We start from the raw sequence: 25,914 nt of genomic DNA on the forward strand, positions 1-25,914 counted from the left end.
GGCAGCAGGCCTCAGCCCAAACCACAGGTGGTCAGTCAGGATCACATTTTGTCTACTGGGAGAACGACCTCCTGTATAGCGAGCCTAAGGCTGCTGAGCCTGGGTCAGCCCGTGTGCTGGTGGTACCCCAGCGCTTCAGAGCCTTCCTACTGGGTTTGGCTCATGACGTTCCTTTAGCTGGAAATCTGGGGCAGGACAAGACCTATGACAGGCTTGTCACCCATTTTTATTGGCCTCAGATGAGAAGGGATACAGATATCCATTGCAAAACCTGTCAAACTTGCCAGGCAAGTGGGAAAAGCGGAAGGAAGCAGAAGGCTCCCCTCCAACCTTTTCCCGTCGTCAGTACCCCCTTTGACAGGGTGGGGATTGACATTGTTGGGCCCCTAGACCCCAAGACAGCCCTGGGCAACAGGTTCATCCTGGTCTTGGTGGACCATGCCACACGGTACCCGGAAGCCATCCCTCTCAGAACAGTGACGGCCCCCGTGGTGGGACGGGCACTGATGGGTGTTTTTTCCCGAATGGGGTTCCCCAGAGAGGTGGTGTCAGACAGGGGCACCAACTTCATTTCCAATTATATGAAGTCTCTGTGGAATGAGTGTGGGGTAAACTACAAGTTCACCACTCCTTACCACCCTCAAGGAAATGGGCTGGTTTAGAGATTCAACTGGACCCTTAAAGGCATGATCATGGGTCTTGAAGAACCAATGAGGCGTAAATGGGACGTCCTCTTGCCATGCCTGCTGTTTGCTTACCGTGAGGTGCCACAGAAGTCTCTAGGGTTCAGCCCCTTTGAGCTTTTGTATGGACACCCGGTAAGAGGACCTTTGAGTCTGATCAAAGAAGGATTACCAAGGACTCAATTCAGTCACCAAGACTGAGGCGCACTCCATCCCCAGAGCTGATGAGCTCATAGATCGGTTAGGGGCTGCCCGGTACCTTAGTACGTTTGATCTAACGTCTGGGTACTGGCAGATCGCCTTAACTGATGGGGCAAAAGAGAGGTCAGCATTCTCCACACCAGATGGGCCAATTCCGGGTTATGCTCTTTGGGATGAAGAATGCCCCTGCCACCTTCCAGAGGTTGGTCAACCAGGTCTTGGCTGGACTGGAGGATTTCAGTGCCGCCTACCTGGACGACATCGCAGTGTTCAGCGCCAGCTGGGAGGAACACGTGCGCCACCTCCAGGAAGTGTTGTTGGCCCTGCGCAGAGCAGGCCTCACAATCAAAGCCAGTAAGTTCCAGATTGGGCAGGGTTCAGTGGTGTACTTGGGGCACCAAGTAGGGAGTGGCAAGGTCCAACCCAAGATTGATACCATCCTGGCTTGGGCGCCGCCCAAAACCCAAACTCAGGTGAGAGCCTTCTTAGGACTCACGGGTTACTACAGGCGGTTTGTCAAGGATTATGGTAACATTGTGCACCCCTTGACTTCGCTGACTTCCAGGAAGCAGCCAAGAAATGTGATTTGGACTGACGCCTGTCAGACAGCCTTTGACACCCTGAAAACTGCAATGTGCACAGCACCCATACTCCAGGCACCCGACTTTTCTAAAGAATTTGTTGTCCAGACGGACGCTTCAGAGCATGGCGTGGGGGCTGTTCTAGCTCAGGTGAATGAAGAGGGCAGAGACTTACCTGTAGCCTTCATCAGTAGGAGCTTACTTCCCAGGGAACAGAGGTGGAGTGCGATAGAGCGAGAAGCATTTGCTGTGGTCTGGGCACTGAAGAAGCTAAGACCCTACCTGTTTGGGAATCACTTCCGGTTTCAGACAGACCACAGGCCCTCAGATGGTTGATGCAGATGAGGGGTGAGAATCCAAAGCTGTTGAGGTGGTCCATTTCCCTACAGGGGATGGACTTCACGGTGGAACACCGCCTTGGTACATACAGATCACGCCAATGCTGATGGTCTGTCCAGATTTTTCCGCCTTAGTGATGAGGACTCCCTAGGTCAAGGGTAGTTCTCCCCACATTTCAGCTGGAGGGGAAACGTGTTAGACCTGACATCATTGGCTTGAGTCTCTCCTCCATTTTTTTTCTGTTTGCCTCCTCTGTTTATGATGTTTTGCTGATATATTGCTTTGGGCACTGTGCCACTGCTGATCAGTCCCACAGTGCAAGTGCTCCCTATGTGAAATTACTGTATTAATTGAATTCCATGTTTGGCTTATTTGGTTTACTGTCAGTCCCTAGTCTAGTGCACCAGGAGTGCCAGGGCTTGTAAATACAAATGCTGCTCGTGGGCTTGCAGCACATGTTGTGCCACCCACAAGAGCGGCCTCGTAAAAGTATGTCTCCAGGTCTGCCATTGCTAGACCCACGTGCAGTCTGGTACTGTCACGCAGACTGCGCAAGTACGCCTACTTGCCAGTCCCTAAACCTTCCCTTAACTGCATGTTAGTCACCCCCATGGTAGGCCCACGGGCAGGGTGCATTGTAAGTATAAGGTAGGACAAGCCTGACCAAGTTGGCATGTCCTAATAGTGAATTACAGCCATCCTCATTTTTCACTATTGTAAGGTTACCTGCTCTCCATTAGTTAGAATGGGCTGCCAGGAATATTAATGTTATAATCCTAGCTGACTCGGGGAGCATGGTGCAATGTCGCGTTTGGTATCCCTGAACTCGGGGTTTAATAATGCATCCGTTTGTGTGGATGGTTTTTGGACTCTGGGTTTGAACATAGCACTTTTAGAAAGTGGCTATTTTCTTGTCTAACTATTTCTGGTTTCTGCTGGTTTGGTGTGTGTGTGACAGGGGTTGGGTGGCTCCAGAGTTCTGAATGAGTCAGTGTGGGGTGAGTGGTGCATTTGCATTGAGAGTAGGGGGAGAGTAGTTCCTGATAGCCTGCCCTGCCTGTTACAATGCTGGCTCCACCTCCTGCCGGGCGACTGATAGCTCTGCTCCTGGCAGTGACAATGCTGGCTCCACCTCCTGCTGGGTGTCTGAGGACCCTGCCCTGCACAGTGAATAGGCCAGGTGCCTCTGCCTGGCTACACCCACAACAAACCCAGGATGAGGGGAATTCCCCTGCATGGACAAAGGGATCAAAGCCAAAAAGGGGTATAAGAGAAGGACCCCTGAACCAAGAATTTAGATCACTTCTGACAAGGAAACCTGAACCAAGGACAAGAAGTCTGCTGATCCGAGGACTTGCCTACCCCTTCTGCCAGTGTGCTGTTTGCTGGGGGGAATCCTGCAGTGCTTCTTTATTTTTGCCAAGGAACCAGGAGAGAGGAACTGTGTGTGTACTCTCAGACTTTGCTAAAGAAAATCTCCAAGGGCTGGAAGAGTGCCAGCCTCCTGTTGAAGTCACAGGGCTAAAGGACTTCATTTGTTTGCTAAAAGTGCTTGTTGCTGGAACCTGAAAATCCAGCACCTCTGAAAGAATCCAGCAATCTCGACGCCGACGGACGCCGCCGAATCCAGCTCGACATCGTGAGTAACGGCTCCAGTGTCCCGCTTCCTCGACGCCGGCCGCCGGGCCCGATCGACACCAGTAGCGACGCTAGTGAGTAGTGAGTTCGGCTCCAGCTCCAAGTGACCCTGTGTCTGCATCGCCGCTGATCGCATCGACTCCAAGCCCTCTCGACGCCGTGAGCACTGCTCACTCTTGCAACACCATCATCGACATCGACGACGACGCCGTATCCTGCTTCGCCTCGTGAGCGCTGCTCCTTCCTGACATCTGTCGACGCCGCTGCAGATCGCCCCAACTCCGAGGCCCGATCGACGCCGGAGACGCGACGCCGGACATCTCGACGCCGCTGATCATCGTGTGCTTCGCTTTTCCAAGGTACTGTGTTGTGGGGGTCTGTTCGACTCCGGGCTCGACGTAGTGCTCCTCGCGGTCGACGCCGAACCTTTGGATTAACTTTGCCTCGACGTCGTGTGACTCCCGTGTGGGTTACATTGTTGCCAAGAACTGTGTTTTAAAGAAGAAGAGTTGCTTTTGTTTCTAAAGGCTTTGTGCTAAGAAGAAACTACACTTGAACTATTATTTTTCCTTCCAAGAGTATTTATTAAGATTGTGGTATATTTTTGTCGTTATTTGGTCTTGTGCTAAGCCTTATATAAAAATCCTTATTTTTATAATACGACTGTGTCGTGTCCATTTGTAGTGTACTCACTTTATTACTGTATGTGATCATAAATGCTTAACGCACTGCCTCTGAGATAAGCCTGTCTGCTTTGCCAAGCTACCAAGGGGGTGAGCAGGGGTTATCTAAGTGTGTGATCCCCTTGCCCTGACTAGAGGAGGTGAGTCCCTATTTGTCAGAAGTACATACCTCTGCCAACTAGAGACAGACAAGTCTAGCACCAGGTTTCTTGAAAGAGACACAAATGGCAGTTGTCCACAAGTGTACCCCACTCAGGGTAATTATGATTGGAACAAAGCCCTGCAATATTCCATAAAAGAAGTTACAACTGCTGTTCAATGGGTGATCCTCCCTTCAGTATCTGTCTTACTTCAGGACTAGCACTTATTGTGGGTGTAGGAATTGCCCTATTTGTCAGATGGGCTTACAAGAGTGTAGGTCTCTAATTCAATTGGGTGGGAGAGTATCTGCACCTCTGCTAGAAAGCCGTCATGGGCATAGCACTGAGGTATAATAGAAACAGCTTTGCTGGGCTCTATTCAATCTAGTTTGTCCATGGCTGATAGTGCCTCATATCTATTGTTAATTTCAATAGGGGATTGTACCTTTCTCGCCTGGACATGTCGTATTGGTTGGGGATTTTGTAGGAGAGTTGGGCCGCTAGATTTAAAATGTCAATAAAGAACCCCAGCGGCATTATGCCTATCCCCGCTGGACCCCTTCTCTTAGTATTACTCCAGCTCCTAATTATAGACCCCGCAAGATCCGGACTTCGACAGTTTATGACAATACAATCTCCATCGATGGACTGGCGTAGGGGACCAACCCATCCTACTCTTCCTACCATCAGGATTTCTTTATATCTTGAATTATCATACTCCGTGGAGTGGATAGCCAGTGGCAAACCTTGTTTTTTAAAGCTGGCCTGTGGATTCTTGTAGATTGGCCTAGAGCGGGGGGACATTAGTGAGTATAACGACATAAGGACAGCATTCGGGTGGTAAATCCAGGGTAGCCTCATGTGATTGATTAACAGAATGGGCCAGACCATTTGTCTGGCATGGTGGCTGCCTCAGTGGGCCATTCCCCTTTTGATAAACATTGGAACTCTGGATTTCAAACCTAGTCCTACCACCATCAACTTCGCAGTCGTTTACATTACTAGAATACTCAAGGACCCTATTTTCGGAGTTGGCTTCCCCCAAGGTAATGCCTGCCCCGCCAGTCTGTGCTTCTGGTATATGCAGAAAATTATAATTCCCCATCCTATTATGAGTGCCTACTGGGTCTTGAGAGCCACCCCATACTAGAGCTGTCCGGTTGTTGTACCATATTTTTTCCTCCCCCATCCAGTACACATGTAACAGATTTTGTTAAAAGTTCCACATTACGCTCTAGCATATCAAGTCTAGACAAAATCTGTTTGAGGTTTTTATTTAGAAGTTCTTCCAACCAATTTAGGAGAATGTATGTGTCATGTGGTGAGCACGGTGAAGAGACTAGTACTGGTTCATGCGCAATAACAGGAGGGCTATTAGTCCTATGCGATAGGTCCTGCAACTTTTTCTTGGACCTTGTCTTAGCACCAACTGAGGGTTCCAGATGTTTCAACAACTTCTTCCTTTCGGTGGGAGGACCAGGAACCACAGGGGTAGAATAAAAGGGGGGTAAGATCTCTGGAGGTGGCAATGGCAGTGGCTCAGTTTGGGGTAAAGCTTGACTCAGCAAGCTTTCCGGGGCTCCTTGTATATTAAACTCATGCACCCCGCTAGTCAATTGATTTAAAGTTACAAGGGAACTCGCCCCAACGATAACCATCGTTTATCTGCCAGAATTTCTTTGTCAATAGCTGAGGCAGCCTTTATTAAAAAGCAGTCGAGTGTGACATTTTGGAGAGTCTTCGAGGCCTTAGGGGTCCCCTCCCTGGCCCCCGGTTGCTTCACTTTAGGCATTTTAGGCACTTTTAGTCCCAAAATTAGCTTTAACTGTGACTCAAGTCTGAGCCAATAGTGGAAGTCCTTGAGGACAAGCAAGCAGAGGTCCATGAACTCTGTGGTGATCAAAGATCAATTGTGACATGGTTAGTGAAAGTGAAGTTGTTTTATTCAAGTCAAGTAGCCCTGCATCAGACGTTGCGTCTTCTCACTGGTCTGCCCCTCAGGATCACGTCATTAACCTACTCGTCACCAACAATTATTTGGTGATCAAAGACGAATCGTCATTCGGTGAGTGAAAGTAAAGTAGTTTTATTCACTCGAAGAAGCCCCACACCAGATTCCACGTCCTCTTACCGGTCTTCCTGCAACACTCTCCGTGTCGAATGCTCACTCCCATTCCAAACATGCATTCCACACGGAGACATTGTGAGCCCGACCGATGCCAGAACCATGACAAAAAGTCATGGCATACAACAGACACTAGCTGCCTTCTTTTTTACAAGGCAGAATGCCTCAATGTGATTTGCAGTAAATAAACCTTCAAAGCCATATGACCTCATCAAAGGGGTTTCTAATAATAGCAACAACCAAGACCATGACATTTACCACTGACTATAGAAATGTTGGGACTTCTCCTTCATATATATCCGTTACTGAGTCCAATCCAAGGGCACATAGCAAGAAGAGCTGCATAAATAAAAGTTAGTAACAATGGCAGAGAGTTTGAAAACTATTGATTTAAGATGGCAGCCTGTGGGCTGTGAGGGCAGACCTAGAGCTGTATGCAAGTATTGTATTGTATTTTATATTAGATTTCTATAGCGCCTTATCACCCAGGGGTCTCTAAGCGCTTTGCAGAGAGTGAGCACCATGCTAGTGGGCCGGAAAATTGCGAGTCGCAATTAAGGAATACCTCCCCATTCATTCCTATGGACCTAGAGGCCCATAGGAATGAATGGGAAGACAATCTCAATTTGCGATTCTCAATTAGAGAATCGCAAATTGAGATTGCAATTTCAAGGCTGCCAGGGTGTCAAAAGGACACCCTGTTGCACCCCTGAAATCTGCATATGGGTACATCTTGCACACACACATGCCCTAAGGGCATGTTTGTGTGTAAAATGGAACTTTGAAAAATGCACTTTAGTGCATTTTTCAAAGTTTTTGCAAATTACCATGAAGTTCAACTTCATGGTAATTTGCTCCCTCTATTAGCGAAATGGCTAATTTTTTAACTTTAATGCATTGCATTTAAGGAATCTCAGTTTGAGATTCCTTAAATGCAATAGCAATTTCAGTAATCGCAATTTTGCTATTTCTTTAATTGCGATTTTTGCATTTGGGATGATGCATCCCAAATGCAAAAATACCAGTCGCAAAGGGGCAGATTCTGAGAATCTTACCCTTTGCGAGCGATGTTTAGCTTGATGCATCTATGCCTAAATCTCTCAAATGAACGATGCGAGATGCGATAATTATCACATACCTTGGAATTTCGATCCCTGCACAAACTTCCATTTACTCATAGAACTGAGAATTCCCAAAAAAACAGGGTCAAAATATAGACTTTAGAATGCTTACTAGATCTCTTTGATAATAACTCATTTTCATTGCAACCTTAACCCAGATGCAACAGATACTTTATTGGTACTGTGCAAAAACAAATTTGAATTGTCTTTGATTCAAACGAGTCTAGGTGGAAAATGTATCTTCCTATAATTCTCCATATCAAGATTCCCTTCTTTGATTACCGTGTGCCCTTATTTTGGCATGTGCCCTGATTTTGGTATGAGTTTGAATGAAACTATTTGGGGCCAGATGTATGAATTACTATTCTAAAAAACTGACAGCTATTTAAATAAAAAATGTGTGAACATTAAATGTTTTCACACACCGACCTACTTACTAATAGGTTGGTTTGTAAAATTCAGATTTAGACTTTGTTGTAATCTGACCAACCACCGTCATTATAAACATAAATGAGAAAGATAACAAATTATAACTCATTCCGCTTGATAATTATCATAGAGATTGTAGCTTGCTAGGGTAAGCATGGCACCATATCTGTAATTGCCTTTCATGAACGTATATAAATATTTTTTTTAAATGCAACAGTTTTCCTTAAAGGAACCATTTTTAAAAAAAAGTTAGTTAGAGAGTTGTCCGTGGGCTCCTGGACAACTGCCTACTCCCCGACATTTTATTTTAACATTCATGAATGGCTAACCACCCTAGCTCAGAAACTGGCAATCGTTTTAATGTTTTGCAACTAGATTTCGGTTGCAAATCATTACTAGATGTCATACTTATTTGGTATTTGTGAGAGATACCTACAACACATCTATTCAGAATTCAATACGGGGTTACAATCCCGTTTTAGGAGTCAGTAAATTTAAAGAACTCCTACAATGATATTAGTATATTAAAAAGTCCTATTTTTGTGGTCGTAAACTCTCAATTAGGGTGTTTGCAACGATACACATGGCATTATGTTGTATTCCTAGAACAGTACAGTCGACCAAAGTGTATTCTGAAGTGATATTTCAAGAGGTGGGATGTTTACTTATTGCCTACTTGTCTTCTTTCAGGCACATGCTGACTCCGGATTTTCCTCAGAGTTCTATGACGATGCAAATGAGGTATTAAGAGCGGTTAAACAGGACAGCTCCTTCAATCTAGGGGTTACTTTTGGAATAAGTCCTGCTAAATCACCCGTCGGCGTCAAGCTTGGGCTCAGCGTTGAAAATGCACGCAGCTCTCTGAGGAACATAACCAAATATGACAGCAAGGTACAGTAACTATGTATGCACTTAGAGCACAGCTGTAAATTAAGTTCTACTCGAACACAACTAATTGAATGCAATAGTGAAGCGAGTACAGACTGCCAAGATACCTTCTACATTATGTTGCCTCAAATAGAATGAAAGACCTTCTTCTGTATTATTTCCTTTTTAATATTTAGGGAGCCTGCAATCCCTGTAAAATAGTCTGTCTCTAATTTCCTTATGGCAATCAAGGTGCAGCTTCGCTAGTTCACTGTAATAATGAAATGATGTAGCTGCTTAACTATAATAACTTATTACAGGTTACTTATGAGGTCATAAACCATGCTGCCAAAGCCAACAGCCAAGGTGAAAGGAAGGTCACACAGTTTACACAATGAAAACCTGAACTGACATTTTGTTCTTCTGATCTGTATTTCTAAAATGAACAATGAACAACTGAAAGGAAATAATTATTCAACATGTTTCTATTTTCCACACTATTGGTCATTCCCCTAAAGATAGAGGGGAAAATTCTCAATTCCGTGTTAACGTCGGATTCACAACACGGCGGTAACATTGATAGTTTCCAGATAATGCGTCAAATATCTGAGATAAAATCATCTGGATGCCGATAAAAATCTAAACCCGAACGTGAAAAAACTTGCGATGGGCACAACTGCGATAAAAAATCCAGCGAGAAGCAGCGCCAGGCCTGCAAGTCCCACAAGTCAGGTGGCCAAAATAACTATAAAAGCGGCAACCAAAAAACACAAACAACTGCGAAGCACCATTGAGGTAGCTGAGCAAGTACAGAGGACAACCAGAACCCCACAAGCCCCACGGAGGACCAGCCTGGGACCATCTTTGGGGAGAGGGTGGCAGGAGTTGGGGGACCGGACACTGCACAACATGACCTGAGCCAACAGCAACAGGGTGTGTAACGATCAGGGACTGGGGAGACGGGAAGATAGGCACAATGGCACACATGCACAAGTAAGTACAGCACATCTACGGACAAACCATGCACAAGATCCAAAACTCCGACCAAGAGCCCAAGTTACCCAAGTCAGCCACATCTCAGCACTGCATAAGCACAGAAGTGAAAGGCACACCTCCTGAAAGGGTTTACGTGCCAGCCAAATCAGAGCTGACTGGTCAAATCACCCACAATGCAGACAACACACATAAGAATCAGAGCACCTCAACATTGACAACAATGCAGTACAAGCTGCAACACTTTCACAACAGAACAGAGGACACAACTGCTGCCGCTTGTGTGTAGAAAATGGCCATTTGCATTTGGCATAGAAGGAAAATGTGGGATGACAATGTACAAGTGCAACCTCACATCCCTAATGGTCTGGAAATGTCAACTGTCCCTCTTCAAATAGGCATCTCCTCACAAACAGTCACAATGTACATTGCCATGCAGTCTGACAGTAAACTTGTACAATGCGTGAACATACATGTAAACACAATGTCAATCTGCATCTCCCCTTCACTTTGCAGAGGGAAAAGCAACACCTCCTGCAGAGTAGACCCAACAACACAGCACTGATGCTGAAGAGTCCCTCCCCAGCATCCACACAAACGCACTCCAACAGTTCATGGACAGCTCCGGCACCCCACCTCCAGGAGCAGGGCAGCCCAGCTGCATGGATGAGACCTCACCCGATGCACAGACCACACAGCAGGAAGCACCCACCACCATGGCTATCTCCCAGGACTCCCACGACCAACACATGGCATTCCAATGCTGTGGGTTAGGGTGCCAGGAGGAGATGGCTGACCAGCTGCAGGTGGGGTTCGACCTCATGGCAGCCAAACTAGATGCCATGCCTGGGTGTCTAAGTCCCATCAGGGACCACTTACAGTCCCTCACGGACACCCACTGTCTGCTCCATGCTCTCCAAAAATCCATGGCTGACATCGCTGGAGTCATTACTCTGAGCCAAGAACAACTGTCTAGTCAGAGCGGCTCTAGAGATGTCATCCTGGAGTTGGGACACATAAGGAGAACGATGGAGAGCTTGGAGCGGATGCAGGTGGAAGGAATGTTTGCCACAGCAGCACACCATCGAGAAGTAGATGTGATCTTCCGTTCCCTGCAGATCCTCTTCATGGCATTGCCACCACAACGCCTGGAACGAATGGATGCTGGTGCTTCTACTACATCTACATCTCCGCCCCCTGAAGTGTCAGTGCCACCCAGTGCGGCAGCATTTCCACCTCCTTCCCCTGAGGTGTCACTGCCACACAGTGATGCAGACAAAACACCACCACCCGTATGTGAGGTACCTGACACGTCAAAGGACGAAGATGATGATTAATCTGGCTTTGTGGCAAGAAAGAAGTGGTAGCATTCATGCCCCCCATATGGCCGGTTTCAGCTTCCCTCTGCCCGCTGCATCATGCCCTGGAAAAACACTTTCCACTGTCCCCCTATACACTCAGCGACACTCACCTTGGACCTCGACATGGACTGCCATATTTTGTTTGGTTACCAATGACACAGCAAGCACACTGTGGCCTGTAGTCTTCCATTCCCAATGAACTTGTCAATCCCGAAATGACTCTGACTGGCCTTCGACGAGATACCAATGTCAAGTGGGGTTTGCAAGGCCCTGTACTAGTCCAGCTTCAACACTCCCCTGAATGTGAATAAACATTCAGATTCACACAGATGTGTCTTGGCCATGATCAATCAAGTATGAAAGTATGGATGAATGTAGTGACAGTGATTCCACAAAATGGTAATCCCTGGGTAATGCTATCAATGCGCATCTATGGCTGTGACCCTGATAGGCAGTGAGACACACATTGTCATTCAAATCAACACTCATCACAGTTGAATACAAGTGAAGGTGTGTAGACTTTATTAGAATATGCGTGTCAGTACGGGCAAGATAAGTGCCACAACATGCAGACCAATGTCAGAATGAGGAACGTTGCCAAGCGCCGCTGTCCAATCCTCACTTTTCACAGGTGTGTGTTAACCTGCGTTGTTGTCCGCTCATGTATTCGGAGTCCAGGCGAATGCAGCCATGTCCACTGTTGTCATGGTATATGTAACCAGATCTCCAAGATGCAACAAGGTGTTGGGACATGTGCAATGGGTTCCAATCTGTTGTGGCTGAAGGAACATAGTTACTCGTCCATGAAAGCGATTGCAGCTTCGTAGGCTATCATTTTCAACATGAGGTCATTGTCGACTTCATCAAACAGGACGGCGAGGCAATCCATTAGCAGGTCCGTCCAGACAGAGGTGCTGCTTCCACCCCTTTACACCAATTAGCACTACAGCCCAATAGGGGAGTGGTTCAATGTGGTCAATGCACACGAGGATTTGTGCAATCTCCCAAGTCCAGCTGCCAGCATGTATGCCAAGTATCAAGGCATCCCATAAACGGGTATCACAGTGACACTCCTGGTCGTGGGCCAACAGGGAGTGCACACACATGTCAAAATCCAGTTCAGCTACCGTTGTGTTGGATAGGCAGACATCCATGGACCACTTGAATATGCACGATCAACAATGCAACACTGGCTGAATGCAGGCGACGTTGGCAAGGTGGAAGCTTAGCCGGTAACTGATCAGCAGCACTGCCAATGGCAGTTGCCCCCAGTAAATGAAGCATATGTGCATGGTACAGTTCTACGTGACTGGGGTTATGCATGTGTCCGGGATGTTCTGCCATTGAGATAGTGGCTATGGTTGAAGCGGCACTATTCTGACCTGCGCCAGTTCTGTGGATGAAATGCCACAGCTCGGATCAATGAGTTGTTTTAGTGTGCAACGGTTGTTCGCCTGGGATGGTGTGGGAGTAAGTGTGAACGTCATTCCATGCAAGATAACTTCGAGCAAGGACTCCTGTGTGTGGGGTGTGTATACGTTGGTCTTTTGTCGGTTGTGTGTAGTGTGGGGGTTGGCATCAGCTGCTATAGTATCTGTCAGCGGGTGCGGGGCACATGTAATTCCGAGGTCGTAGGTGCAGATGTGCTTCCGCCTAATAGTTCAGACAAAGGAGCTTTCATCCCTTGTGTTGGTTTGTCATCTGCTTGCATTCAGGAACTGTGAGGTGGCTTGTTAGGGATGGGGTGGGATGTGTGCAACTTTGGGATTCATGTTTGCCATGTTTTGCATGTGGCAAATGTGCAGCATCACTGTGTGTTACTTTGCCTCACTGCTGCTCCTCCCTGCCCCGAGCTCATTTACTTGTGTGCGCAGCACGGTTGCATCACTTGCACTCCTGCGGCACACCATTGTCATGCATGTCTGCGCATGTCCACAAGCCTGACAACGACACTGTGATATTGGCCATTGAAGGTGGTCGGCCACGGGAGTGTAGGCCTATGGTAAGGATAGGGCAGACACAGATGTAAAGACCATGCATGGCATTTTGCTCATGCATCAGCATTACTGATACACACACCAATTGGCATGTATGAGCCAAGACCCAGAGCGGTCTTGCACTCCTTAATTTCTCCATTTGTGCGGGATAGCCCTCAAAGTGCCTACTACGTTCAACATTGTCGATTGCTGGCAGGGTGACATTGACACTACAACAGAGACACACACATTAGTTACTTCCTTGCAAGGCAAGAACTGAACCACGCCCAAAGCCCCGGGTAAATTCTTGACACCCCTACACTGGACTGGCATACGCCCGCCCAGCCCACTTCACTCATGTTTACAGAGGGGGATGACAAAGCTACATGTCCAAGGTCTTAGCCACTGTCTAAGGTGACATGGTTGCGTCCGCTGTCCACAGCACAGTGTAATGTGGTAGGGCCCGGGGCCATCATGCATACATAAAGACAACATGGACACAGTTAGATAGATAGTGGAACTGGCTATGGACACGAGCGCCCGGCCTCGTTTTATTACCAGGGTCACATGTCCAGTGAAGCCTCTGCTGGATGGGTGTGGAGTGAGTGTAAGCTAGTCCTAAGGGAGTGGTTGGTGCTGGCAACAACTAGTACAGTGATCTTCGGATCACACACACAGAAGATCCAATCATAAAGGGTCCATGACTTGCAGTGCACTGAGGTAGAGGCAGCAGAACTGGAATCACAGACAGAAGATTCAAACATGAAGGGTCCATGACTTGTGGTGCACTGAGTAAGGGGCACCAGAGATGTGCATGCTCATGTGAAGTAATTGTTAATGTTTGTGTCCCTTCTGGAGATTCCGGCTGCAGCTGCAGTGGGGTATGGTACACCTGCCTCATCTTCATCATCATCGTCCAAGGTCTTCCCCACTGCCTGAGGTGACAGTGTTGTGTCAGCTGTCCACAGCACAAAATTCAATCAAAATGGGTCAGTTTCTTGTGGTGCACAGAGTTAGTGGCACCTGAAGAGCTCAGCGTGTGCGCAGCCTGAGATGATGCTTCGTCCAGGCTGGCCGTACTGAAAGCTATGTATGTTGCCCATTGGCCTGCGCCATAAATAAATCTAGACTGGATTCGAATTGTGAGTCCAGTTCACTGCAGTGTAGGCTGGAGACAGTGGTCACTAAGGGCCCACAGCCATATGGCATTGACTTGAGCTGTACAGAGTTATTGGCACCTGATGAGCTCAGCGTGTGCACAGCCATCAGTGATGGCGTGACCTTGCAGGTCAGGATTGGATTTGATGTGTCAGTCCTGCTGACCGCAGTGTAGGCCGGAGGCAGTGGTCAGCAAGGGCCCACAGCCACGAGGCGATGACTTGAGCTGCACAGAGTTAGTGGCACTTGATGATCTCAGTGTGTGCGCAGCCAGAGGTGATGGCGTGACCTGGCAGGTCAGGATTTGATTTGATTTGTGAGCCCTGCTGACCACAGTGTAGGCCGGAGGCAATGGTCAGCAAATGTCCACAACCATGTGGCTTTGACTTGAGCTGCACAAAGTTACTGGCACCTGATGAGCTCAGCGTGTGCACAGCCATCGGTGATGGCTTCACCTTGAAGGTAGGGATTGGATGTTATTTGTGAGCCCTGCTGACGGCAGTGTAGGCTAGAGGCAGTGGTCAGCAAGGGCCCACAGCCATGTGGCGATGACTTGAGCTGCACAGAGTTAGTGGCACCTGATGAGCTCAGCGTGTGCACAGCCAGCGGTGATGTGTCGTCACGGCGGGCCACACTGGAAGCAATGTTTGTGGCCTGTTGGACTCTGCCATAAACAAATCAAGACTCAATTTGAATTGGGAGACCTGTGGACCTCAGTGTAGGCCGAAGACAGTAGTTGCCCACACATGACTCCACCGTGCTGTGCCGCTGGGTACGCTGGGGGCCTGTGTCGCAGAGGCCAACGATCAGCTGAGGAGGCTTGGGGGCAAGGCAGAGGACTCGTGGCAGGGTAAGGTGTGCCGCCCTGGAAGACGAGTTGGCCATTCCAGAAGTGAACCGAACCCAGAGCCGGAGAGATTTATTCACACTCCTACACGGGACTGGCATATGCCGTGCCAGCCCACTTTGCTTACACTTGCAGGGTGGGATGACAGAGCAACATGACAGAGGTCTTCCCCAGTGCCTGAGGTAGCATGGTTAAGTCCACTGTCCACAAAACTACAAACACCAGCAGTATATGTCCACATGGACATGTCTGTGGTCTGCATACTGAAGTCTGTCCTGTACATCACCGCCACACTTGGCATTGTGTACATTGTTGTTCATGGGTGACTTGGCCCCTTCACACATACTTGATTCCCACCTCTCCCCAAATTTTGCAATTGTGTGGCTGAGTGGCCATGCCGTTTTAGGAAGGTCAGCTGTCATGTTCTGTGCTGCCTGGGTGGTAGTCTGGGGGGGGGCCTGGGGGTGGTGGAGGTGGGTGTTGTGGCCCTCTTGGGTCTCCGAGTTGCATGATCAGGAGTTCCATGACATTTATTGGTTTTTGGATGTGGCTCTGGGCTGGGCTCCCTTTCATACTGCAGGATGTTGTCCTGCTTAACACCAGTAAAAGGCAGGTGTTAGATCCGCGCTGCTAACGCTCCTTATCGCCTGTTTTTGGTTTGCATAGCAGATCTGCCTGGTCATTGTGAATGTCGCACAGTGGTGTTTTCATGTGTTTTTGCACGGGAATGCCTAATCTGCATATCATTAGTGTTAGTTGTCGCTCTCATCCGTGGGGATGTTTTTTTGCAGCAGCTATCGCTGTAAAACTGGATATATGGGTAGTTTGCACCAGCTTGGGAATAGTGCGACAAATCTATTGCCACCTTTGAGGCGCTACAGTGCAGATAAATCAGCAATAAGTCCTTGAGAATATGCTCCAGAATCTCTCTGTGTGTTTCTAATCATTCTAAGTTTTTCAATTTTTTTTTTACAGTTTTATATAGCACAAACTTGACCCGAAGGTATCGGTTATCAGATCGCTTTACACAAGCACAGGTTGCGTTACATGAAGATACATTCTTTTTTGTTAGGCACGGGGAGATTAAGTGGTTTTCCAAGAATCACAGGATGTTCAGCGTCATTGCCTAGATTCGAACTCGATTCCCCATATTGGAGGTCGACCGCCCTAGCCGTTAGGCCAACTCCTTCCCCAAGTAGCAACTTGCAGCACTTTTCAATCAGGACTTTACCTGACTTACATTAGTATGATTTTAACATCATTTTGCAGCAAATTAATAATTGTTGATGACTGCGCTTAATTTTGAACTGCAACCTCTGCAACCGATGTGCAAGAACAAGTAGAAAATGTACTAAGATTTTGTGTCAGTTTGTCACTGTTTTTAATGATGCTGGATGCACATTTTATTTTGGTAGTACAAAGCCTTATTTGTGTGGCTGTGTAATAAAAAGAAACTAATGAAAATACTATGTAAGATTTCAGCATATTAACTGTGAGCAAGACTAAAAAATAAGTGATCAAGTCAGGTGAAGTGAAGTAGTGCACTGGCTTTAATGCCCACATTAACAGTCCAGAAAAAGGCACATATGTTATATGGTGAAAATACTTTGCGGCTGACATTGTTGTTTCAAACTTTACCCTTACATGAGGATGAACATTGGCATTTGTCTCTTGACAGAGTGTGACTGTGTAATATTCTTCCTGGAAAGTGATTTGATTTGAAATTTTCTAAAGCACGCGATTGACCACCGGTGTCTTGACACTGGGTTGATACTACATCCAACAACCTAAGTCCAGACTTTCTATAACACTTAAATTGTGATTGCTATATGGAGGCTGAAAGCAGACATGTTTTTAGCTGCTTGTGAAGGGAAAGAAAATTAACCTGACTTTTGAAAGGAAAGGGCAGGCCGTTCAGAAGATTACAAGTGAAATGAACAAAAATATAACCGCCCCATGCCGCTTTCTTAATTCTGGTTGAGATCACAGATATAGACGTGACTGATCGCAGTAGCTGATCGCAATAAAGTACCATTGAAATTTACTTTTAGGATACTGTGGTCCGGATCCATGCAGGGCTTTATGTCCCAAGCATAAAGCCTTAAAGACGATCCTTTTCCGGACAGGGACCCAGTAGAGCTCTGCCAATGCAGCCTTTACGGACTTAAACTTGGGAATTTTCTTGAGCAGTCGACAGGCTGTGTTCTGCAACATCTGAAGCTTGTTTAGTGGTCTCTGTCTAATTCCCATATAAAAGGCAATACAATAATCAAACCTTCATATAACTAGGGAGATTACAAATGGATTTTGCAAATCGGGTGGGATAATAGGTAACATTTTCCTTAACATTTTCATAAAGAAAAAATATGATGATGCCAATTTGTAAATTTATTCCACAAACACAACCCAAAGATTATTACTTTTGAAACTGGCAGAGGAGGAAGACCAAGAGACTGGTGCCACCAAGATTTGTTCCGAAAGGTAACATCCTTCCCAAACAAAAGAAACTTCTGTTTTTGGGAGATTAATTTTAAACAGTTGCCTCTCATCCAATAAACAATGGGCTGCATGCAGTTATTGAACTGATCTGCAACTTTTTTGACAGTGCTTGGGATTGACATCTTGGTGTCATCAGCATACGCCATAGTTGCAAAGTCGAAAGACAGAATACGTTTTGCTGAAAGAGCCTCATAAATATTAAATAGCATAAGGCTGAGGGATGACCACCGAGGGACTCCGCAAGGCAGGGTAAAAGATTTCGAGTTAAACTCCCCAAGGGTCACCCTTTGCTCACAATCTCCTAAAAATTCAGAAAGAAGGTCAAGAACAGAACCTGTAATCCCAATTGCTGCTAACCACAAAGGACCACAACACCCCTCCCATCATTATTTATAATGAGTCTAATCTTTTCTGAGACTGCAACTAAGGCAGTCTCAGTATTGTGACCTCACAGTGAAATGTTATTTGGGGTAGGCACCTCAAGGGATGAGGCCACACAAATTCTAGAGGTCACACAAATTAACTAAAATAAATCTGTGCTCAATCCTTGGTAACATGACACAAAGCAATCAGGTGTAATTCAAAGGCAATGTGTAAAGTATTTAAGCATTGCATAAAAAGTAGAAAAAATTACCTAACACAAACTAAAACTCCACTTTTAAAATAAGGTGAAACGTTAATGAGTACAATAAGACAAATAGGACCAATAAAATAAAAATCCAATAAGGTTGACCGGATATATCATGCTTTAAACAATTATAATGAAAAGCCATCAACAAAAAAAATCTCAAGTGTAAGTCAATGGCTTTGGTAGACCAGGACCAAGGTGAAATTTCATGCCGACTGAGGTGAAGCCCTGGCAGATATGTCAATTGATTGGTCCTGGTGAATATATGGAAATCACAAAGCTCGTAAACGTTTTTATGTTCCTACTTCAGAAAGGTACTTAGCCACTTTCTAGATTTTACAGATTAGGACTTTGTGTCACTTTTGGAATGACACAGTCAGTGTTTACTTCCTCTGATGCCCTCAGTATAAGTATTCTGCACAACAACTAATTATTTCAATCACCATCCTGCATTTTTTCCTGCTATCATTGCATCAATATTTTATAGAATCAACCACATACATTCAACAAAGTGAACATTGTATTCGAAATTCAATTTGGAATATCATTAGTAATTCTTCTTTCAATAGATAGTGCATGTTCTAGTATTAAATACGCCTTCATCTTACGACATTTTGCTGCCAAGATTGAGCTCTAATTTTAGTAATCAGCATTCACTGGATGAACACTGCACGAATTTTTCTGTGTAACAGATGTGTGATGCTAATGTTTCAGTGTTTCTCTTCCTATTAAAACTTGAATACTAGGCTTACTTATAAATATTTGTTTTCTTTCAAATTTGCATTATTTAGGGGTCAACCATCTATACTCTTGGCAATGCAATCTTGAGGATGGTCTCATTTATTCATTATAACAGACCAAAACTCTGACAATGTTTCCACTTTTTCTCAATAAGAGTGGAAGATCATATGCATGTTGAATGGAATTTGAATGCACACATTTTTTCTCCTTCCATGTATGTATGATTTCTACTAGTGAGTGTACCATAATTTGATTTAGTTGTTTGTTTTGATTCAATCCTGCAGCTAATTCATTTCATGTTTTTGCATTGGTACCCCTATTGCTCTAACTCTCTTTTGTTCAAACATTATTCATCAATTGATTCAATCTATATGTCTAAATATGTAGACACAAAATACCTCTTAAAAAATAACTCCCTTGTAGACTTGAAAATAATCCTCCTGTGGACCATTTACCTTAGTATAGACTAAAATTGAACTACAGCTCTCCTCTGAGGCAAGTACCACCCACTCAAGACGGACTATTCACTCCAAGATGTAAAAGGGAGATCTTGTTGGTATGTACTCAAGGCTTTGCCTGCCGTGCCTGTGTGCTATCTTGAAGCATCCTGCAGGATTGTTTTGGCAAGAATCTGCTGCTAATCAACTTGTGGAGTTTTCACAATGTTTCCTTCTTCCGACAGGAGAAATCAGATGTCTCTCAGATATGCCTATTGTCTGCAGAGTATTTGATATTCCAGCTGGGAAACAAAGCATTACCTTCCTGGCACAGTAGCACAATGCATCAATACCATTAGGACTCGCTCAGGGGAATATGGCAATTATATAAGGGCATGACCCAGGAATGATAGCAAAGTACACCTAATGCCCAATTTAATAGAAGATTCATCGGTCACAGTACTACTTGTGTGCAGATTCTAGGCTAAGTGAAACAGCAGTCTTCCTCAATCAACTTGAACCTTTTTAATAATAACTTTGGAGAGCTTTTTACTGCAACAGTTCATAATTTGTAAAGCAATAAGTGCCAGGGCTCTCATCAAGAGGCCACTGCAGTTTGCATCACACATTACCCCTGCTGCCAATGATGGTAACTGCAAAATAAACAATTGATGGATGGAATGCTGGACAATGCAGTCATTCACCCCCAGTCCTAAGGATCTGGGTTAAATCCATCATCCTTTTACTCACCACACCACCCCAGTTTGGATCCAGCATATGCAAATCAGTCTTGACCCTGTTCCTTGTGGGAACAGTCCAGCTCGAACTGCCAAGCCAGGTCCTCCCTGGACCAGAAACAAGCATCCTGAGACCGGTTTCAGGGCATCACCCTTCTTCAGCCAGGCTAGCTTGAATCCAGAGGTGTAGTGAGCACTGGACCCACATCTTTTTGCATTTGCCAATGATGGTAACAACACAACTGCTACCCATCACACTCTAAAAAGTGGGACAATTTGGACTATTGCAGATCCCCAAAGATATAGGAATTGTTTGGGTAGCAGCTAACGCTAATTTTTAATGTATGGTGAATTAATAATTAAGTGCTGTTGTGGTAATCTCTAATCGCTAACTTAGCCAGACAGTGCCACCTTGTGGCAGACTGCCACAAGCACCACCAGTGTTGAGAATGAAGTGAGGGTGGCGAACAACGTAACCCACCATCTCAAATTGAGCACTGCTGCAGCCTATTGACATTAGCGGTTACAGCTCAAATCATAACAAAAATAGCTTACTCGAGGGTTGATGAGTTACACTGGAGCAAAGGACCAAAAACCTGAGACCTGTTGGCAAAAAAACTGAGATCACACTTTCTTACAATAATGAATCCTCTTCCTGATCCAGGACCCAAATTCTATAAAATATATGTAATTTAATTTCATTTTTGTATTTTTTGCAACTTGTATATATTTTTATTTAGAACATTTTTTCAATGTTCCCATCTTTCGGCAGCAATTTGTGCCCTTTGATCAACTAAATAATCACCATACTCCTTTTACACACTAGTTCAGAAACTATGTAAAATACTATTCTACCTTCTGTATATTCATAATGTGATGCTTGATACTGATTATGTACAAAAACGACACTGTTGCCACTGAGAAAGACTTAACAAAGGGCATGCTCTTTAGTAGTAATAGCGACAAATGGTTAAATTCTCTCTCTGAACATGACGCCTGCCTGTTTTGAATGCATACGTTTATTGCAAATCTATCAGAGGTCCATAAGAAACAACACTGGGGTTATTCACGGATTAGAACCCAATTCTTCACAGCAAACATTTGTTAAAACTGATATGATCTTCATCTGACATTGCCTGTGCCCCACTCACGCTGTATTTGCACTAGAAGAACTGGGCAGGAGAGACTATCCCCTCATTTGAAGGACAATACATCCTGCTGACTAGCCATGCTAATTCATTTATGTAGCTGGAAAGATTGTACCAGCGCTTTTGGGGGAAGATGAGGGGTGAAAGTAATGTTTAATGGAGGAGGCCACCCTGATGAACAAGAGGTGAAAGCCTGCAATTTGGTCTTGGTAGTAAATAGAGACTTGCTAGAAATTCATAATGTCAATAAAAGGAAGATGAGATTTAATTTCATCCATGTTCTTCCTCTATCGCTTCTGTGACTACTGTGACAACACCCTACTCATTACATAGGGATACACAGTTATAACCAGTAATAACATTTGGTGAAATATATTGTTTATCCTGTAAAAAATTGCATCTGCTCTAGTCAGACCCCAGGCAGCTTCCTTAAGCAAAGCACTACTCTGTTTGAGGCATGCTGACCTGGCAATAAGAACTGTACACTCCAAAACGGCTATTCTTTCACTAGTGCAGTTCTTTTAGAAATTAAAATGGTCTGTCATTTTGACATGTCACAAGGCTGAAGCTGTAAGGTGTGAAATATTAATATGTATACACAAGGAAGGCTCTTGAAAAAAAAAATTCTGTGCCTAGAGGGTAGAGAGGATACTGGGTAACACCTCCCACATGAAATCACAAAACCACAAAAAATTACTCCAACTGACCAGACGATGGTCAATCAAAATGCACTTAAATAGGTGGACGTGAAGAATGAAGTGTAAGGGAAATAGTGTAACTTCACCAATAGGTGAGCAAGGAAACAATTTCTTTTTGTTTAGTTACCCTCACACACCCTAGTGGTGTCATGCTTCATCATCGGGTCACCCCGACGCCTATAAGTCGGGGTGGGCTCGACCACAGTGTTGGGAGCTCTTTGAAGTTTGTAGAAGACCCTGGGGACTCTAAAGATAAAAAAACCTCTGACAGATCTCTGGGTTCCCTTTATTATTGGGTCTGTCAGGGATTTTAAAAACTAATAAAAAACGGGTCAATGGAGGAGTATTATGGTCCTGACACCCTAGTGCCAACCTGTTTCAGTCCATATGTGGCCATAAAGGTCATGGACTTTCTTCAGGGCTCGGGTTGGCCTCCCTGGGGTACAAAAACGGGGGTTCCCTAGCCTGTCAGTGAAAAAAGGGCAGAGTAGCTGCTCCTTATGTGTGTGACAAATACTTTATCTATCACGTGTAGGTCTCCATCTGTAGGCAATCAACAAAGAAGAGGGAAAAAAACATACAGCATTGTATGAGTATAAATGTGAAATTCCACGTTCGTGTTTCCCAAATATGTGATTTGTTGAAAAAGAACGAGCCCCCCAGTGCCCAAAGGCTGTGCAACTTAGTAGTATTCAGTCTCTTCTTATGCCACTCGCATCAAAATCTGTACATGACCATGCTATGCGACAGAATATAGTGCAGTGGCGAGCTTGCTTGAAAACTGACATTATCTGCATGCCAGGCAGTGCGTGTTGTCAAGGAATCAATCACAATTAAAAAGTCTCACTCATCACTTGTGCTGTTTCTATATTTAAAACCATATGCAGATTTGTGATAGATCATATTCTCAGGATTAACTACACACAGACACGCATACTGTCTTACCCACATTTTGTGGAGTCTCCGTTTCTCAAGGGACCGTGTGGCCATTTAGGGGTAGCTCTGTAGTCAAACCCTATGGTGTGCCTCAATCGGAATTTTTTTTTTTAGGTAGTGTCAGGATCTAACATGAAAAATGCTTGGAGCGGGGAATCTCACTCTGCTGTATTTGGAGAGAGGGGGGCCGTAATGGTCCCGCTTCCCTACGCACTCGAAATCACTTACTTCTTCAAGAGTCCTGCCCCGCCTTCTAACCTGTTCAGTCTCGGTCACCAGCTTGTGCTAGGCTATATCAGTGACCGGCATATTTGTAAGTAACCCTGGAACGTGAAATGCCCTGATTGTTGGTCCCGCCCTACGAGCCGTTGTAACGACTTGTGTTGTAAAACCTGCGTGGTAAAGGCATGCGTTGTAAAAGCATGCGTAGTAACGACATACATCCAGTTTTGTACCTCTTTGCTATTTTTTGCTTGAATTATCACAACTTGATTTTAATCTTTAAATTAATTATAGTTGACTGTAGTAACTTTAGAAGTAGAGTTTGTGAATAATAATGGTCTTATTCTTTTGTGAGTGGATGTTTGTATTTTTATGCCTGTTCCAAAACACCTTTCTACCATTTCCAAGACCCCTCCAATTGAGGTGTAAGTATTCCTTATTTTCCAGCCAACTCCTCATTCCACACACACTTCCTACTAAAATGTAGATCTATGTGTATAGAGATAAAAGATAGGAGTGGTTGAGATTTGTAAATAGCATTGTAGGTATGTGAGTAGTACAACTACTTTACATACTACAAAATGCAGTTTGTGAAAAGGCCCCTAGGTCTCTGGAGGTTACAGACAGATTGGAAAAATGTCCAAAAGTGGTATCAAATGGCGACCTTTGAATGGTTTAGTTCCTTACCATACTTCACTTATACTAAATGATTCATAGGAAGTCAATTGAGCTTGTAGATATTTTTTTTTTGTCCTCATTAGCCACTTGATCGATCCAGGGGCATTCCAACCGCAAGACCCAGTAGCCTCTGTGCCTTTAAGATACCGTCAAATTTTCCTGGAAGGCTGGTCTGGTGTCGAAGCTGAGAAATAGAACCCCACACGAGCTGCCTCCAATACAAGCCCAGTATGGGCTGATAGTCCAATGTTACTGTGGCTAGGGGTGCCTCCCGTTGGACATGGAGACTCAGGCTTAATCATCGGACCCGGCTCCTAGCTGTTCCGACTCCACTCAATTAGGAAATTCCAAAATCTCACTGTACGGGGACTGCATGTTCTGGCCAAATCTACTTTTGACGTCATGTAAAGTGAGGACAACCACTCTACATGGGTTGGTGGATTGATATTGACCCAGTTTTTGCAGATTTGTCTTCTTGCTAGTTGTATGGCATAATATAGGAACTCTCTTTCTAATCCTTTGATCTGGTAGCAGCACAGATGAGAGGAGGTCGATCAGGTTTCTAGCTTTGGCTTGACAGTACAACTGTCATCTATCTTTTTAATATACACGAGTATTGCTCTACAGTTCTATGCTTCCACACAAATATATATTTGTTCCCGTGTTATTTACTTGTAATGCTTAAACATACCATATAACATTCTTTTAAAGCCAGACCTATTGGCATTCTCAATGCTTGTTGAGTTGAGCCATCCTATTGGGGACATTTCTAAAAGCATGTTACTCTCTGGGTGGAGGTGTAGCAGTGGGTGGGGAGCATATAGGGAAAAAACTCTTTAATAAGTATAGTTTGGAAAACTAAAAACTCTTTTGAATGTTTTATGTGTATAATTTAGTTACAGGTTCACTATCATTTTTGCTAATTAATTGCTTTGCAATTGAGGAAATATTAATGTTGATACTAAATGTGTTTTACTTTTTGTCTGGCTACTTTATTATTGATCTCTTTGTGTGTCATTTTCTGTAAATGATTTTATTGCATAACCATTTTAAAATTGGATCTAGTAGTTTTAATATTCCTTCTTTTTCTTGTGTTTTATGGGTTTGGTTGATTTACATTTTTATTAGGAGTTACTTCAAAGGTGAGTTGTATACCTGGGTTGTGAATAATGGTGACGTGACACATATTATGGTTCCAGCAAAAATCCTGGCATTCAACAGTTGAACAAGAGTAGAAGTACTGCACAACATTTTTTCACTGAGAAAAGGTAGAAAGTCTGCTCTCACATCCCTCAGTAGAGAAAAATAAAGGAATGTTCTCTAATATGAGAATGCTCCTCCATTGCTTCCTGCATGAGAAAGGAATACTTCTCAACTTCACGTGAATGTCACAGATCTTAACAGGACCTTGCAACTTAGTCCAGGGAATGCAGCCAACTGTAACTCACAGGGCCTTGCCATGGCTTCAAATTGCTAGAGCTGGGATGGTTTCAAATGGGGTTTTAGTTTTCTGCCATCGGCTAATCCCCATCTTATTTTTCTACTCAAGTTGATGGACCTTTGCCATTGTTTCAGAGAAGATTAAATCTGTATTTTGCATAAATTATCACAATCTATGTCAGGCAATATTGAGAGTTTGTTATGAGTTAAAGGGTTTTATTCAAAATGTTCAGTAAGTCATCTTTATTAGGTCACAAATTAAACTTCATCAATATCAGTCAATAGAATCTCATTATTAGTGAATAAATCAATAGAAACTATTCATTGGAGAAAAACCTTTAAGTGCAGAATTTATGATTTCTTAGCTCTGTTAATTTTTATATGTCAGTGTGTCAGTGTCTTAGGCCTAGCATGTTTAAGTTTGATTGCCTAGTGCAATGTTTGCATTACATTTGGGTTTCAAGTCTTAGTAGCATTGCACATTAGTTAACATTTTTCTCAAAACATTTTAAATGCTTCTTCACTAGTGTCTACTTTGATAGCAGGCTTAAATACCAGAAATACCAGAGACCACAGAAGACTTTTTAAATAAAATGTAACAATGACCA

General features: G+C 44.5%; 1 protein-coding gene across 2 annotated transcripts in view; it reads left to right on the top strand.

Annotated features, from left to right (window-relative positions):
- C8A (complement C8 alpha chain) overlaps positions 1-25,914 on the top strand; it is a 379,675-nt gene that overhangs the window by 144,332 nt on the left and 209,429 nt on the right. For both annotated transcript variants that reach the window (XM_086952763.1, XM_086952774.1), the window contains one exon: positions 8,631-8,831. In XM_086952763.1, the coding sequence (XP_086808889.1) occupies positions 8,631-8,831 (201 nt within the window). The remainder of the gene's footprint in view (positions 1-8,630; positions 8,832-25,914) is intronic.

This window comes from Lissotriton vulgaris, chromosome 1_1, assembly GCF_964263255.1.
Source record: "Lissotriton vulgaris chromosome 1_1, aLisVul1.2, whole genome shotgun sequence".
Classification (NCBI taxonomy): domain Eukaryota; kingdom Metazoa; phylum Chordata; class Amphibia; order Caudata; family Salamandridae; genus Lissotriton; species Lissotriton vulgaris.